The sequence below is a fragment of the Varroa destructor genome, unplaced genomic scaffold (assembly GCF_002443255.2).
Source record: "Varroa destructor unplaced genomic scaffold, Vdes_3.0 BEIS01000003.1, whole genome shotgun sequence".
Taxonomy (NCBI): domain Eukaryota; kingdom Metazoa; phylum Arthropoda; class Arachnida; order Mesostigmata; family Varroidae; genus Varroa; species Varroa destructor.
In genome coordinates this window covers 54,375,959-54,394,660 of record NW_019211456.1, presented here as the reverse complement: position 1 = coordinate 54,394,660, position 18,702 = coordinate 54,375,959, and the positions used below count along the sequence as shown (strand labels likewise).

General features: G+C 38.8%; 1 protein-coding gene across 1 annotated transcript in view; it reads left to right on the top strand.

The window, feature by feature from the left end:
* LOC111247362 (uncharacterized) overlaps positions 1 to 18,702 on the top strand; it is a gene marked incomplete in the record, with an annotated part of 24,838 nt that overhangs the window by 3,197 nt on the left and 2,939 nt on the right. The window contains 5 exon segments of the mRNA XM_022798167.2: positions 2,861 to 3,280; positions 6,002 to 6,158; positions 6,986 to 7,092; positions 8,091 to 8,175; positions 13,415 to 18,700. Coding sequence (XP_022653902.2) covers positions 2,861 to 3,280; positions 6,002 to 6,158; positions 6,986 to 7,092; positions 8,091 to 8,175; positions 13,415 to 13,542 — 897 coding nt within the window.

Genomic DNA, 18,702 nt, shown 5'->3' with positions numbered 1-18,702 from the left:
GAGAGGACATTATGTGCAGGAGATGTAAAGAAAAGATTGATAAAGAACGACTACAAGAAATAGAAGACAAAAGGATAGAAGAAGAAATAGAAATGGAACTAACAACGGTCAAAACAGAAGAAGACTTCAATCGAGTGGCCAGGAAGAAATGGCCCAAGCAGGTATTTAAAAGGGTTAAAATAATAAAGGAAAACATAACGAATATTAAAGATACTGGAGCGATAATAATCGAAAAAAATCTTGAGAAGGACCGAAGGATGCTTAAACAACTTGACGCCCATGTTAGTGGAACAAAGGAGGCAGAAAAACTGACAGCAGGAAGTGTAGCATTAATCAAGAGTAGAAGCTCCTTCAACCTCATGACGGGGCAAGCGGAAGGAGAAGTAGTACCGGAAAAAGCAAAAATTAACATAGTAATAGGAGTCATAAATAAAGAAGAGAAAGAGGAAGGACTAACAAAAGTCATTAAGAAAGTAGTCAAGACACTTAAGGAAGAAAGAGGACAAGAAACACCAATAGTAAAGATAACTGAACAGGCAGATACGGAAAACACCAGAAAACTGTTAGAGGTGTACGGCAGATACTTCGGGTGCGATATCAGCATATGTAGAGATCAAAAGGAGAACACACAAAAACACAATATGGAAAAGAGGGAGCACAAAAAACCGATAATACAAGGAAGAAGCAACGAAGAGACTACAACAATTAGAATAAGAGCAGGAGAGAATAGATCCTACAGCGAGGTGCTGACGGGAGTCAGAGCGAAAATAGGACACACAAAGATAGAAAGTAAGATAGGAGTCTCCCAAGGAGCTGGAGGAGACGTCATACTCAAAATACAGGGAAGCACAAAGGATGAAGCCACAAAAATTGCCAATATACTTAAAAACGAGGAGGGCATGAAAATGGAGGTAAGCACGAGGATAAGCAAGCACACGCTGGCCTTATGGGACGTAGATCCGTTGGCTACGGGAACAAAGATAGCAAGCGATATTAAAACGGCGTTGGGATTACCAGAAAATACGGAAATAATAGCTGGAAACCCCCGACAGTCGAAGAACAGCTGGTACTCACTGTTACAAGTACCAACAGCCTGGGCAAAGAAAATAAGGGAAAGAAGAGCGATACAGGTTGGACCATACAGATGTAAGATAAGGGAATGGATCAGGCTACCAACCTGCTACAGATGCCAAAAAGTAGGACATAAAGCCTACGAATGCGTTGAAAAATCAACAGTAGAAGGGAAGAGGTGCTACAACTGTGGGAACACAGGGCACACGGCATATGTCTGCGAAAGAGTGATCCCTTTCTGTTACGAATGTGGCACGGAAGGCCATAGGGCCACATCAATGCGGTGCCCCAGATACCGCGACATGGTGGACCAGACCAAACGTAAACACGACAGCAACAAGACAGCAATAAAATCCTATCCCGGTTCCCCCACAGGACCAGAAGAAATAAAAACAAGAGAGGAAAACGGATGTACAGAGAAAGAAAGAAAAGAGGAAATAAGGAGGAGGGAAAAGAGAACAAAAAGGCCAACGACGGACGAAGAAAACTTCATAACACCAACAGCAAAAAAGACGGCGAAACGGGCAACTGAGGAACTAAGGATAACAAGGCAAACGGAGGAGCAGGACACAAAAGAATAAGCAAAATGGAGGTCAAAATAATTCAGATCAACCTCAACCGTTCATCTGTAGCACATGATTTACTGGAAATTACAAGCCAAAAATACGGCATACATCTGGGCCTACTATCAGAACCAAATTATAAAAGAATAGCTAACGATAAAGGAATTGTAGTAGTGGATGATAAAAAGGATACCGCAATATATTGGAGTGGCATGAGGGATGTGGTAATAAGAGGGAAAGGAGCAGGAAATGGTTTCGCATGGGTGGAGATCGAGCACGTAGCGGTGCTATACACATGCTACTTCTCGCCCAATAAACCAATAGAAGAATACAAAAAATTCCTAGAGGAAATAGGACAAAGTCTAAAGCAACACGACAATAGGAAAAAGATAATAATCACAGGAGATTTTAATGCAAAGAATATAATATGGGGCAGCGGAAGAAATGATAGAAGAGGGATAATGACCCTAGAGTGGCTAGCAACGGAGGGACTGGCAGTGCTTAATGACGGAAAGGCACCCACGTGTCGAACAGGCGGATACCCATCATACATAGACATTACTCATGGTAAACAACGAAGCAGCAGCATCCACAACAGGATGGAAAGTCTTGAATAAAGAAGAAAGCGGCAGTGACCATCACTACATATTCTTCCAGATAGAACACACAGGACCAGCAGAAGGAGCACAGGGAAAGACGAGAAGATGGCAAGCTAGGAAACTAGACCAACAAATCCTGTGCAGAGAATTAGAGGAAAAATGCGAGCAAATCATGTTAAGCGACACAGGAAACGAAGGAATACATATAGCAGCGCAACAACTCAGCCAGCTCATGATAGATGCATGCACAAAAGCAGACCGGCGACGGCTCACAGATAGATTACACCACCGCCCAAAACACTGGTGGAATAGAGAAATTGCAGAACTCAGGAAAATATGCGTGAAGAAAAGACGCACATACACAAGAACAAGAAGCTGGCAAAAACGCACGAACAGCTTACAACCGGATACGGAACAAAGAGCAGCACAGCAACTTACGGGAATATCAGGAAGCTCGAAACAAACTGAGAAAAAGTATAAGACGTAGTAAAGAAAAATCCTGGAAAAAACTCATAGAGGAGGTCGACCGAGACGTTTTCGGACTTCCGTATCAAATAGTAATGAACAAAATAAAGAGAAGATCACCACCAATCCCCCCAGATATGGTGAGGAAAGCGGTAAGAGACTGCGGCACAAGCTGCACAGCAGGCCGCACAAGCTGTCCAGGCTCAAGCTGCACAGCAGGCTGCACAAGCGCAAGCGGTTCAGGTTCAAGCTCAGGCACAAGCCCAAGCTCAAGCGCAAGTGCAGGCTGCTGCTGCTGCAGGCAACAGCGCGCCAGTTTACGCGCAGGCCCTGAATGCTCAGGCGCAATTGATGGCGCAAGCACAGGCGGCCCAAGCAGCTGCTGCGGCGGCTGCCGCAGCGGCTGCTGTGGGCAACGCTGGCCGAGTGGGCGTGGACGTGGGCGTAGGGGCGCCGCACGCCGCCGCGTACGCCGCCGCCGCTGCCGCCTCCGAAGCCGTCAGCAGCAGTAATGGGGGGCAGGGGGGCCACCCGCAAGCGAAGAAACGCGCCCGGGATGCTGACTCTGACCTGTTACACCTGGTACTACTACTACTTACTCTACTAGTGCCTGCCTCTATCTGCTTATTATAAATATTAGTGTTCTTACTATTATTTTTATACATACACATTATTCTTTATTTATCTACATTTATTGGCACCTACTTCACACCATTACATATGCAACAGATGTTGCTATCACTACTTTACGACATGAACATCATCGTCAATAATAGGATGTGAACTTGTCATTATACATACAAAGACACATGTGCATGCACGTACGCAGACACACACGCAGACGCATCCATAAATTAATGCAAAATAATTAGTGATGACGATGATTATGGTGACATTGTCACTAGTTGGACTGAGCGAGCCTATCATGTTCGTGTTCATGCGACAATTTAATTCTATTAGACCATTCTTTTGTTTTAAATGTATATCACAAATTATGGAATGGAATCAATATTAACAAAAGTGACCGAGCGCAATCCCGCTAACCAGCTATATCTAGGTAAATACGATGCACACTGCACAGTTGCTTACTCCTATTATTATTATTATTATTATTATTATTATTATTATTATTATTATTATTACTACTACTATTATTAATATCAGTATTTATTATATAATACTTGCCAACCAGTTTAGTATAGTTTACACCATAATAAGGGACTTTCAAGCAGCAAACTAACTCTTAGTGCAAGCTGACATAATAATAGTTCACATGCCACTTTGCTTTTCAAAATGTTCAGATTACTTCTTTAATGATTATGTAACGTTCAGTCATTACCTAATGTCGCTTTCAAAAGCTCACATCACACACTCTGTTTAGGGTGCCCTCTCTAGGCCCCTGCAGCGCTGCAGTCGCCGCAAAAAAACAAATCTGGCAACGAATCCACCTCGGGGGCTTCTGTCCCTTGTATTAAACACAACAACAACCCACTCAAACGCCATGCTTCGACTCAGGACTTAATTTTTAGTGGAATAACTAGGCAACAGAATTAGAAAATAGCATAATAATGATGACTAAATACTATGCCAGACACTAATACCATTAAGGTAAATAATTTTTGAGCTGTTTGAATTTAAGTTAGACCTTGAACGCGACAATTCATAAACCCACTGACTCACCTACCCACATGTTTAATATTCATAATATTTATTTAATATATCCAGGGCTTTATATCTGTTGCACGTGGAAACGGACTAAATCCCTTGATATCTCTATTTATTTATCTTTTTCCATTTACTGTTAATTACGCAAATGATGAAAATATTAATCGTAATAATAACAATAGTAATGCGGATGTTCGCGGGAAGATGCTCAGTAATGCTGCTACCGCCGCTGCAACTGCCAATTGCCGCTGCTCTGCCGCTCGAAGCTGTCAATCAATCAATCGATGATTGAATCAGTCAGTCAGTTTCCTATCTTAAAAAGCCCATTAGTGAATTATAAAACCCTTATTCACAAGATCAACCTAACCCTGTCTAAAAAATGACTACTCTCGATGTGAGAACAGCTGGTTGCTGCTGTTCTTTGCATGTTACTGACCGACAAAATGCGAGTGTCAAGACAAACACGCTAATAAATTAGAAACGCCAATAATTATCATTGGGCCAAAATTAAGATGTCGTTTGATTCACAATTGGCCACGGTTTACGATAGCTCAAATTTCGCAGGATAATGCTAGTATGCTTATTTAATAAATACTATATGTCCTGAATGTTAGGAATGCGGGAAGGTTAATTGTCTGATAATGCGATACATCAGTAATTAGTATAGTCGTTATTACATCATATATTATAGCATGGTTAAGTATTGTTCGTTCCTCATAGCCACCTTTCCATTTTGTGTAAACGTTCTGATGATAAGTGGTTATTTATTCTAAATGATTATCCAATCGTTCAAAAATACTGTTGTCTCCTCGAATGCTGAACGTGTGTTCGTATGAGTTTCCTGCCTTACTTTTTTGTTAGTTGTTTATCAGTCAGTTGGACGACCTTAGTAACAACCGAGCGACCATGACGCCCTGTTTACCTTTCTGGTACAGAGTAAATGAGCGTACTGAAGGATCAAAACGAAATGATTATATAATAAATAATAATAATAATACATAGTGAATTATGACGATGACTATTTAGATCGGTAATGTAGTGGAATGCTGTAGCAACGCGTTTAGTTCTGGAACCGTGGATGTATGTCTTCGTATTCGATGTCGCGCTGTCGTCGCTCGTATAAAATAATATTGATTAGACATGAATTTGACCATGTGTACTATATTGTTTACAAATTAGGTTTCCGCTCTCTCAGTTTGAGCGTCAGCTACAGAGACCTCGTTTCATCAGTTCAATGCAAAGTTATTGACGAGTTACTGATAACACAGTGCTATTAATGCGTCATCAGTTCGCATTTTTTAAACTCGTAACTATCGATAGTGAAGCCATTGCGGTAACTCAAACGTCGTAAGCAGCCGATAGACAGGTCTGGCCTGCTGCATGACAAATAAGCCTAAAGGTACAGTAAGCCTGCCACACCCGCCGGCCTTACTGCGGTGCAAGAGCAGCCTTGCTAGCGTCTTCCTAGCGAAGACCCGAAGCCCTACCGTCCCTCCATGGAGTGATGTGTTCCGTCTCCGATTGGACTATTGCTGAGTCTTCTCATTTTTTGGCCTTCATTGCTACAACTACCCATGATCTGGTTGGGATACCACGCCACGTAGAGATTTAGTCAATCACTTTCGGTTTACTTTGCAGGCCACCCTGCCGGGAATGGTGCAGTACAAGCGGCCTGCACTCGAGAAGAGCGGCTTGCCCGTTTACCAACCAACGGCGACAGCAGCTGCCGCTGCCGCTTATCAACAAGCAGCACTTGCCCTACAGATGCAACAGCAGTTTGCCGTACCGGTCTCTTGTAAGTACTTAGTAGATTTCAGAATGCGAATGTTGCCACCTATGGTTATGAGGTAGGAATTAATGAAATCAGCAACGTTTATTTCTCTTCGTATTTAAATACATAATGGCTGATTTATGACAGCACACCACCACTTCTGCACTGAATTACTAGTAGATCTACGATCGTGACCAAAAATAATATAACTATCGTAACGACAAGATATATGAATTATCCTAAAGTACTTCGTTTTACGCATTTCATTAATTAGTTGATCGCCCCTTTTTGCTACACAATATGTACCTTATCTTAAGTATTTAGAAGCTCCATTCTAGATGATCTATTAGTAAATCACACACGCAGTTGCTCTACTTCTAGGTAAACATATTGTGTTTGTATATTCTCGTTCTGCTCACCCGTTTGACAATGAACAATATTTAACCTCATCAACTCACAATAATGTAGTACACAATATATATATATATATTCCACAAACGTATTCCTCATGAATTTTATTTGTCTGGCATTAATTATGAATGTTGTTTATTACTCTGACTAACCCAAAAGAGTGTTTTCCTTCCCCTTACATTCTAACCTATGGACCCTCTCAACACAACCTCACAACACCTACCGCAACTTTCACCAATCAACCTCACTGACGACCTCATCATCTCCGCCATTCTTGCATCTGCATCATGACATCCTTGGTCACATCTGAATCTCACCACCAACTCACGAAATCCACCAATTTCCTGACACTCCTGAACCAACCTTTCAATCTATCAACAAACAAATTAACTAAACCTCAACTAAACGAATCTGATTCCTCAACTGCAACCAACCACTAGTCCCTATAGGAAGCACGTTGGGCTCCACCCAACCGAATCTTCAGGGCAACATAGCCGCTTCAATTCAGCACCTCCATGATGTCAATTACTGTGATAGTAACGGACAGGTATCCTCGGTTGACAAGTTAATCGCAACAATTATTTTGCCCTCGTTCAACGTCTGTCCGTAGGTCCGCCAGAAGAATTGTCGTCTTTAAGGCTGAAATTCGACAAATTCGCTAGATCCTTCCTAGTTGCCTTCCTGTACCCTCCCTATTGTATTCTACTGCTGCTTTTGCTATATGCCTTCTGCCTCGGAGTGGGGAGGTGGGCGGGTGGGGACAATAGTTAGTTGTGCTTATGACGTGTGCTTTTAGAAGAAAAAGAAAAATTAGGAGAAGAAGAAGCTGGGGAAGAAAGAAGAAAGTATTGATTAACTCTGTTTAGTTGCGTTTGTGACAAATTCGGGTCAAATTTGGCTGAATGTAGCATTTTATACAGCTAGCTATGTAGATTAACCCTTTGGCTTGCTGATATGCTTCCCACCGTTTGTAGCAAATGAGTTAGCGAATAGATGAATGACTGAATGAATGTCTTATACAAAGATGATTAAAAACGTAAGACACATTTTTTTATTCCTATCATTACTGCAGGCACGTGTTGTTGTCAAGGTAATAATTTTCTGTGTGCATTCCCCAATAATTAATTTTTAAGGGTCGATATTTTTGTTAGTTAAATAATTTATTGTTTCTATTTGTCCTTTTTTCATCTAATTTATGCATGCCACCGTTTCCTTCATAGATTACCGGTACCCCTCGGACGTGTATAGATTTTCGTAGATACTGAGGAATGAAGCCTGAGGGAAGCATCTCGAGGGAAGCCGCGTGATGGTTGTCTGCTCGAACCTCAGCCTTGCCTGCATCCGTTCAGCTTTAGTATCCATCGTACCATCCAGCTTTAAATGGTAAAATGTCCCAAACACAGCAAAAATGTCCATCCTACTTCCTCTTTGTCAGGTTACCTCTTTTCTCTGTCCTACTTGCACCGGCGCATGCTGTGATTCTGCCGCATCTTAGACTGGTTTCTGCAAGTATAAATCTAACCATTTTCCATACAAATATTTCAGTTACTGGACACCCTGCCAGTTTGCCGCGATTTTAAATCAGGCCAGTGTAAGAGGCCCCAATGTCGTTACGTTCATCTCTGTGACGGTGAGTCCCGTAGAATCAGCACAGTAATAAAATGAAGTTTATAGGTATTAAATGTTTCTCTGATTGCAAATTGTACTTGGAAAAACAGCATGACAGCTATTAGCATCATTGTCAGCTAACTAGTTGTGTAAATACTTCTTATAAATATATATAAATAACTATTCTTTAAAAGATTTTCGAGAACTACTTTGTGAAATAGCGTTAGGGGGATTATAGAAATTCACACGATCTACTTATTCATTGTCGGCATTCGAATATTTATCCGCTAATTCACCAAAAAGACACATTCCCGAATCTACAGTAAGTTGAATCAATTTTACAATACGGAACCAACGAATCCACTTGAAGTAATATTTAGATTTATTTACTAAAGTTGACTAGTGAATATAGTACTGATGTTAAGACCGTAGGCAGCAAAAGTTGGATGAGAATGAAGGACGAGGTTTACAAAACTGGACTCCGTTTTGGCTTTATAGGAACTACTAGAGGAAAGACGTAACTCAGCTCTTTATAATACTCTATATGAAGTTAAAGTACTTACTTGAATAAAAAGTTTTCGCTGTGTTCATTTCTAGCGAACTCGCTCTGACAAAGCCGCAATGCCTAATAACAAAGAAACCTGTGAAGTTAGTCAATGCAGTTCAAATGGGTAAAAATACAATACCAAATTATATCAAATTTTCTATTTACATACATTTAGTAAGTCCATATTATCTTTTAAGTTTCAAGTGACATTACCGGGTACCTGATATCTAGCTATAGTGGCCTGAGTGTTAAACATTTGCCCACTAAGCACTTGAATAAAGATCTTCAAACAACGCAATTCGCAGTTCTGCATTTTGACCTCATTCAAACCAAAGATAATCATGTCGCAATCATTTTATAAGATATGCTCAAAAGTTTTGAAAGAAAAAAAATGCTAAACAACTTTCGAAACTTCAGTGATTTTGAAATTTTTTTATTTTGAAAGATTCGTGGTAAATCAATTTCATGAATAGTTAGAGCATAATTATTTAGCATGCTATTAACAAACAACAAGTATGATATTAAAATATATTTTTCTATAAAAAAGGCGACCTCAAATAAGAGAAACAGTTTTTTAAAGAAAATATTTTTATATGTCTCGCTGTTACATTTTCGGTAATTCTGGCAGAAGTCATTGTATGCAGCCTTACTGGAAGTTTTATAGTGATTAGGCAATATTGATATTAATATAAGGGTTGATAGGGTCGAATATCAATCATATATATCAAACAACTTGAATTAGGCAAAAGTATCAATTTCAGAAAAGAGAATGGGCGAGCCCTTTTATTTACACTTGAAAGATATATCAAATGATATCGGTTCGAAATCCCGTTCCTTAAGAAGGATAGAAATTTTGAAAGCGGTAGCGGTTAAAAGTAGTCCCCTGTAAAACAAAACAGTAGAGTTATCATAGCGAATACAGTGCGTCTTTTTTTCGAACTTGAGCAAAGATCTGGTATTACGAAGTCCTTCCTTGCTGAAGGTTCCCACAAAGGTTAAAAACTGCTTGTGTTTACGTCATTTCATGCGGTTTCTAAAAAATATCAAAAAGGAGTTTTATGAGGCCAATCAACGAAAATTTAACAGTGCATTTTTGCACCTTTTGAAACTTTTTGTTGTTTCAGGCTCATGCATTTATGGAATCTTTAACCCGTTATCTGCCCAAAATTTAATTCCGTTTCTATTTTTTATATGCAGCTTATTTAAACAACATCGTGAAGAATTTATACCAAACAATGTCGTCCAACACACGGATACAATTTAGGAATGTTTTGCGGATTATAGAAAGAACACACTGAAATTGACTAGTTAGTAGGTAGATCCTCAATTAAACATGACTGTCAGGAATGATACCTCCAATCCGCGAAAAACGCTTTGTTAAAATATCTGTTTTGGTTATATACAGTTTTAAAAACAACACATAAGAGAGGGTTCGCATTAAGATGCTGCATTTTGATATTGCTATGACCGCAGTGAATTTCCGTGCATTTAAGCAGACAGCTAAGTTCGGATTTACTTTCATGGTAATTCATCTCATTTATGTATGAAATATTTACGGCATCCAAAGTCTTGCCAGCACGAAGGACATACATAATCAAATAATGAAATCTATTGACCGGCGAGGAGAGTGCTAACTCACTACTGACCAGCATGATACCATTCAGACCAACATGGCATGACACGGTGTAGCATCGACAAAAGATAGGTCATTCTTGTAGAACGATTTTACAAATGTCAATCATTGTTATCGTGAAGTGCCCTTCTAAAAAACAAAGCAGAGTCTTTGTATATATATATATATATATATATATATATATATATATATATATATGAAATCGTTCAATGTAAAGTGAAAGAAAGTTAATCTCGTTCAAGATGGCACTATTTTATTGCAGTACAACATTTTTCTGGAAGTTAAAGGCATTTCTTGCTCGAGAATCAGCTCGAAAGTAATTCAGAAAATCCTTGTATTTGTATAAATCGTGACGTTTTGCGAAGATGAGTAATAAAATCTTGAATTCTGTGATGAAAGTCGACCATTTTTTAGCATTTGAGTGTAATACACGCAAAACTATCATATATACTCAACTAAGTAAAATAAATGTAGCAAAAAATGTACACATTTGTATTTGGCCTGATCTTAGTAAGCTGTTTTTTTCCTATCTAAATAAATAAGTTCTTCATTAAACACCCAAGATTAGTGGACAGAGGTAAACCGCTCCTACCGTATGACAACGTTTCATTATACAAGAGCTAAAAAATCACAAAAAAAAAAGTAAAAATACAAAGGTTACTCTTTCAGGCTTTCTATCATCCACTATGCACTACCAGACAATGCTCCCGCAGATTACCGTTTTTTTTTTAATTTCAAGCAACATGATACATACTTCGATAACCCCCCATAACATATATATGTGTGTGGTTACTTGCTGGGGATTATCTCTGTTGGTTTCGAGTTGAATTTTTTTTTTGAATTGAAAGGCGATATGTCGTTTGTTTGGCGCCTTTATAACTTGACGACCAGCTTTGTAAATATTAACAGGTTAGTAATCATTGAGTCTATAGGCAATTTTAGTAGAAACGTAGTACCTAAGTAGTGCTTGTTTGATCTAAAACTCTATTCCTGTTGTAGTTTTGTATCAGTGATACAAATAGGGCAATTTTGCTTTGCTTGCAGCATTTTAAGTAAGTCGCTATAGAACTTCCGGATATTTTGATGGCTGTCAGTGTTTTCTTATTTGCAAACAGTTTAAAGCTAACCATATGAGCAACCGATTTTACAAAAGACATTCATGCAACCGACAAGAAAAGTGTGATGTTCATTTGCTACTCTTGCATAGTCGTTGTGACGCGGCGCGACGTGCTTTTTTTTTGTATTTTCAACGAAGCTGATCGTGAAAACGGCAATGCGCACCCGAAAACTGGTTAGTATGGGACGTCCTCCAGCACTAAGAACGCGCGTATCTCAACTCTCAAATTGGAGAATGGGGCCTTGGAACTGGTTTAGCATTATTTCAAGACGTCCGTTCTTTCGTGCCGGCATTTATCACGATGGCCTGCTACCGCAATCCTAAAAACCTTTGACACTGTTGCTTAGCATTGCCGCAGATCTAGTCTGATCTCGATCTACTGGGGGTTTTGACTTATATCATGACTTCGTGTACCTACCACCCCTAATAACCGTCCCTTTATCCGTCAGGTAGGGGCGCACCAGTTAGAGATCTAACAACCTCTGCTCTCTGCGTCGTTGAAGCATCCCGCCTCAACCGCCGGTCAGGGCCCTTCCGGACGTACTTGATCTAAGAAGATCAGGTACTCCGGCAGGCTATATAACACAAAACAGTGTTGGAGACAATTAGTTGACCTGCAAATATGTTCTAGTGATTTTTAGTTCAAATATCTAGTAATTTCTGATATAAAGCTATTGCTTTTTAAGCCTTCTGAACTATCCTACGCAAAGTTAACAAGGTGCCGATCTCAGCATACATTAGCGTTATATTTATCGGGATACGTATGTCTCCAAGTTAGTGTAGCGATAGCGCGTTTGCCTATGGTTCCTAAAAGACATGTAAGATGGTTTAGGTTAGACACTAAGCACCGGCATACTTTCTCGTGCTAAGATCAATCATTTAAAGCAATGCTTTAAGTCTTTAAATTTCACTATTAATTTACTTTTATTAAATTATATATATATATATATATATATATATATATATTTTTTTTTTTTTTTTTTCTTTTTTTTTTAAACGTGAGGTCAAACGTAGAATCCGAGAAATGAAAAATAACGGGACTATGCATATTTTTTGCACGTATCTGGTAATCTTTTATGCTGGTGCATAAGTAAGGATTTTTCAGATCTCATATTGAAGAATTTGTTTACCTGGTTTCTGAAATTATTTTCATCGCCAAATGTGCCATTATAAAATTCATTTATAAAAAAATGTGGTAATCCGTTTTTGCAAGACAACTTCTTTTTCATGTGTATCCCGCGGTTATTTAAAAAAAAGACTTTACCTTGGTTATCGGACGTTCTTTATTAAATAGCCTCGTTTAATCGACGAAATTGTATCACGTACGAACCCTTGGCGACCGTCTTGTTTTTTTTTCAAGCAACTTTCAGTGTACAAGGTCTTCTCGGTTCTTTGGGACGTAAATTTTATTTTTTCTAGATGCATATTTAACATGTCAGTCGGCTCAGGCCCAAAAGTCTCCTAAAAACCCCATTACTTTACTCGATTCATACTAGTGCAGAGATCTCATTCGTAAAAATTAGGTATTGAATATTGTCACCATGTGTTCCTCGGTGCCGAAATAGATGATAACAGGTAGTCAGAAAATGTACATTTACTTGTGCTTCTTGCCCGGTTTATTGAGCATCCAAATTCCTAATGTTTGCTAATATCCAAGAGATTTATGATCACTGCCGGTAGCTGAATAGTTTGTCGCGGTCTATATTTATCGCCATCTTTCGAGTAGCTTTCCGGCTTGTTGCACCTCCTTGTATTTTAGAGATACGCTTTAACGAGCTGTTATTAGTTGAGACACATTTGTTATAAAAATAACTATAAAAGTAATCGTTTGAGTCTGCTATATAGCAAAACCTCGTTTATAATACTCGTTTTGGACTCTGACCTCGAACCATCTTGACTTACTGTACACTCGCGTTGGCTTATGAAATTTTAACTTTTATGCCATTACAATTTGCAAATTTCAGATTTTGTCGAGGTGACCGACGGCCGTGTAGCTGTATGCCGAGATGCGGCAAAGGGCAAATGTGTCCGCCCTTTATGCAAATACTACCATATACCTCTCATAGTGCTACAGAGCCTGCAGGCCCCGTAGAAGTGTATTCTCCATTCTTCGTTAAATAACTCAGCGATAATTGATCGGCTAGCCGACTTCGTACTCAGCGCATGTTTCAACAGCCAGACACTGCGTAAGCCGATTTACAGAACGAGTAATGACTTTACATGATGCGCAGACAGTATATAAACATACTGTTACGTTTAATATTTTAAAAAGGCCCCTCTTTCGATATGAACACTGTATACCTGTGGGTGGACGGATTCAATTAATAATCAACTGGTTCGAATGATGATGCTGCAACAGTGATGATAGATTGATGATAGTTATGAATGGCACTCAGCAAGCAACATCAACGACCACAGTGTGCATGTATTCGCGTCTTTTACAGGACAATTATGGCTGATCTACGGAAGTTAGTTAATCACGAATTGATGGACCTTATTCCCAATAAATACACTACTATTATTATAAACATTATATCTGAAATGGATACTTACAACGATGTTAATGATGAAGTAGCCGTGAATCCTGATTAGCAAACGGAGCGCAAGATACATACACAATACCTTCTACAACCATTGTATAATACGGTAGTTTTAGTCGAACGTAATAATGTAGTATATAACATATTGCATGAGACGAAATAGAAATACATAATATTATAAAGCAATGGGAAGCTATGTTTCAATAAGCCATACCGAAAGTGGTGCAGTGTTCGTCAACGTATGAAAAAAATATAATGACTAATGCTGGGATCGACATCCACGATGAAAACAAGGAGGTACAGAGTTCCCTATACTCGAAGAGCGCGAGGAACAGACATTCCGATCACTGACAAGCGAAGATGTCAAACCACGACTAGCACCTTCGGTGAAAATTAAATCACCGAAAACCCAATTATTCTTAAATAACATCATAAACAAGTAAATGCGATTTTGATTATCGGTTTCTATAACACAAACTACAAACATCATACACACCAGTATAGAACGAGTCATCATATACATATATATATATACATACATATATATTCAAAAAGAATCGAATTAATACATATGCATAAATAGATATGTCGATGAAGTGAACTAAATGCGCCTCAGGAAAAAATGTCACCAGTAACCATATTAACTAAAGTGTTACAGATAAAAAAGTTACAAAAGCTATAAAGATCACTAAAATTGAGAGAAGGGTGCTTGTTACGTCCATGCAGTAGTTTCCGCAATATGCAAAATTCGTTACAAATCGTCATTGCATTGGACGAAGTTTTTACATGTCAAATCGGAGCACGCAAGGCCCTTCTCTAGTAAATATCCTTTTATCTGTTTAGTATCATTGACAATACGCCGATTCCGTCTCAGCCGGAACATTATGGCCGGTATACCACACGACAAAATTAGGGGTACTTTCGAATACTTCGGTCTAACTTGAGACCACGTTTCAGAGTTGCGAATAGTCTTGGTGCTCTGCTTTCTGAATGTACTACTAGTCACTCAGAAATGTATGTATCGATTGACAGAGCAGACAATAACATATGGAACAGATTGTAACAAAACCAAACCCAGTGATATTGTGAATGGTTCTATTTTATAAGAGGGAAAAAGCACGGGTACATTCATATATACATATATATACCATTACGAGTGAAAGGATGGCAGAAGGTGGAATGTGAAGCGTCAGAAGGTGCAACACGGGCGGATCGATTTGCAAATGTTGCCACTGTCGCGGAACGTTTCGGTCAGAATGTGTGGCAAAAACAACAACTTTAACAAAACTGCAAGAACTACAATAACTGCATCATGACAACAGACTAAAAACAGAGAAGAAAGCACTTCTCCTCCATGATAATAAGAGTCATGTTAGCTATGTATGGCCTGAGCCGTCTCTAAATTGTGAAAAGTTGTTCAGGGATAGTTGAACTTCAGCATACGAGGCAACGCCTCTAATTCTGGAGATTCTCGGTTGATGGCTGAGGAGGAAAAGGTTTCAAAGCCATAATAAATGTAGAGACACAAGTGCAATTTATCCAATGACCAGAGCGTGTCTCCCGCTCTTTCCGGCGGGAGATTCTTTGCAGCAGCAGTAGCAGCGGCAGGACAAATGGACAAGTGGCAATTTTGGAAACAAAGTAAATATTATAGATCTAGTCGTTAATATAGTAAAAAAAAATACCTAAACTATGCATCGTACTACTCCCTACGGCCGTACGAATAGCGCGCCGCGTGACGGGCTTGGCACCTAGGTGAGTCGTGGAAGGCCTGCGTTAAGGGGCTTGCTAGGATGGATGGGAAAACTTAGAAGACATCATTATATAAAAATCGGAGGGGAAATGATCGGGCGAGCCGCGGGGTGGACAGATTTTCGATAAAGAAAAATACACTATATACATACATATATACTTGCAGACATAGCCCTGATATGGAAGCGGCGAGACTGACCGAAGTTGTGAACCTTTTTGTAGTCCTGTAGCTTTCTTAGATAGGTTGCTGATATTTACATATAATAAACGTATATATAGTCACATAGCTATATATATATATATATATATATAGATGATGGTAAGCATTCTTGGGGAAAAAAGCGAGTCAACGGGCAAGCCCCCAAGCCCCTCCGCGGCACGCTCCAAAACCGATTATAAACATCCTAGTACTACTAAAATATTACTAATAATACTATAACTAGAGAGAAGCTAGGGACATGCGCGACCCAAATGCGAGCCTACAAGGTGTACCACATTGCATTGGGCCACGGTTCTTTAAACACCGTCTACTTTTTAATTATATATATATATATATATATATATATATATATATATATATATATATATATTGGAATGATATGATTCTCAAAACGTGCAACAACAGTTCCGATAAGACCGTTCTGTGCGAACGAATAGAAACTAGAACGTCGATTATTGCGACGCATGAGTGCTATATACCTTATTAGTACCACATTTCGTGAGCGTATTGGTATACTAATATAAAACTGCAAAACGAACAGAACGAAAAAAAAGACAAAATAACACAAAACGCAGGAAAAATAGGATTTTTCAATTAAATTGCCTATCTCTACGTGGTGACAATGTTAACGCAATAATATTCTATCTGACCTTCTTCGAAAAATGTTATCTCTAATTAGTTAGGAGGAGCATGTTCAGATTATACAGAAGCATGAAAATAATAGATTAGCCAAATCTTTACTTATGTACTAATAATACTTATCTAAGAAATAATGACATCTTAATAGTTTATTATTATTGACTGTTACTATTACAATTATAATTATTATAAGAGATATTAGTATTATTCTTAATACATACTAAATAGGAGGTTGGTTTTAAATTCAAGCCTTTCCCAACCGGGCCTCTTTGGCTCGACCTCGTATAGCAGTCAGCGACGAGCTAGAAGATCGAAATGACTGAAATAAGGTATATACGTGAACAAATAGCTATGAATTGACTGACAGCGAAAATATTATGAACCTTATAATAATAACACTTAATTATAATATTAATAACACTGGTTAATAATAGGAGGAGATTGCCATAAAACAGCGTATTGTACTACCACTAAATGTTGCAAACATTCGTGGCTTATATGTTATCAGTTGGGATAGTGCCGGCTGTCTTCAATCTGGTGCTGCCTCAAAATACGCGCCGCCCACTTGAAACACGGTCTGAGAGTGTTTAATGAAAGCAGCAATGATACATGGAGTTGACAGGGCGTTACACTTTTTGCATACATTGGCAAAATAGGAAAAGAAAAGAAAAACACAGCGACACTATTTAATCGACAAAGTGAAGTTTCGAAATAGAAACGATACAAAAATGAAATGAGGGCATGAGTGGCGTGAGGACATAGAGATGCCGATATTTGTATGAGGAGTTTCACCATCCTCAATTGTGCGTAACATAATACACACGACTATACGAATAGATACTTCAGCTTTTACCTTTCTTCTCTCTCTTTGCAAATAAGCAAACGTAAGCAACTATACAAATGATTAATATATGACATTTACGATGAAAGTCAGAATCAAGTTACTAGCGAAAATCATGTTTGATTACTTGAAACTACATCCTTCACATTATTATTATTAGGAAGGATTGGTCCCAAAGTTTCGCCCTGTAGCAAATTTTTGAATCTTGGCGCCCCCATTTAAAACGAGTTCGTAGTGAACACAGATGAGCAACACAAAACGTATGAGTAGAACCATGGTGACTGAACCCATAACACAATCCTGTAAAGGTGGCAGAAGCTGAACCCGAACGCTTGTGGTGGAAGTAGTACAACAGTCATGGTATTGTCTGCCAAACCAATCCGTCGAGACCGATGCTGAGCTTCAACACGACAAATGTCAGGAAGTGCACAGAAAATGCATACTAGAATTGTAATGCGACACTACGTGTCTGCATGACATGTCTAGGCAGGCCACAGTGACTCGATCTCATTTTGGACCCGGACCTGGCGAGCAGCGCCATTAACCCGGGTTAATTCCACGATAGGAAATTCCTTTCCGTGTTTAACTCGACTGATTGAGCCATCGGGCGATGCAATTTTAATGGTGATCTTATAAAGCACGGATTGCGGAATTGGTAAAAGCATATATTATACATACGTGGTTACCCAGCCGGGCGACGTGCAGTCGCGTTGAACCAGGTTTCCTGTGCGCGCGCGACCACCAGTGCGCCCCGTGAGGTGAGCAAGTGAAATGCATACCTATACAGAAAAGAAACAAGATAATGGAGCTAGATGTTAATAATAATAATAATAATAATAATATTACATTCCCCAAGGGTGCCTTTATTCTTATTCTTATGATAAAAATATGAGAAGATAATAATAATTGAATTATTATTACTATTCTATTAAAAATATAATGATACGCTATTGACATTGATATAAACGACAATATATACATACACATGAAACAGTTCTGTTCATAACATGCGACGGAGAACATTGACTATAAATCGATGATGAGGAGAAGGGCTAATCATGATGAGAATTTGGAAGCGTAATACAAGTAATTAGCATCTGTGAAATTACTTGATTTTAACTGGTTAATTGGGAAGTTTTCGATAAAAAGAACTGCATGTTCATAGGAATAGACTAGCAAGTAAATGAACAAAAAAGGAAAAGGAAGGAAACGAAAAAAATGAACTACAATAGCTAATTTAAAGCAAAAGACCATATATAT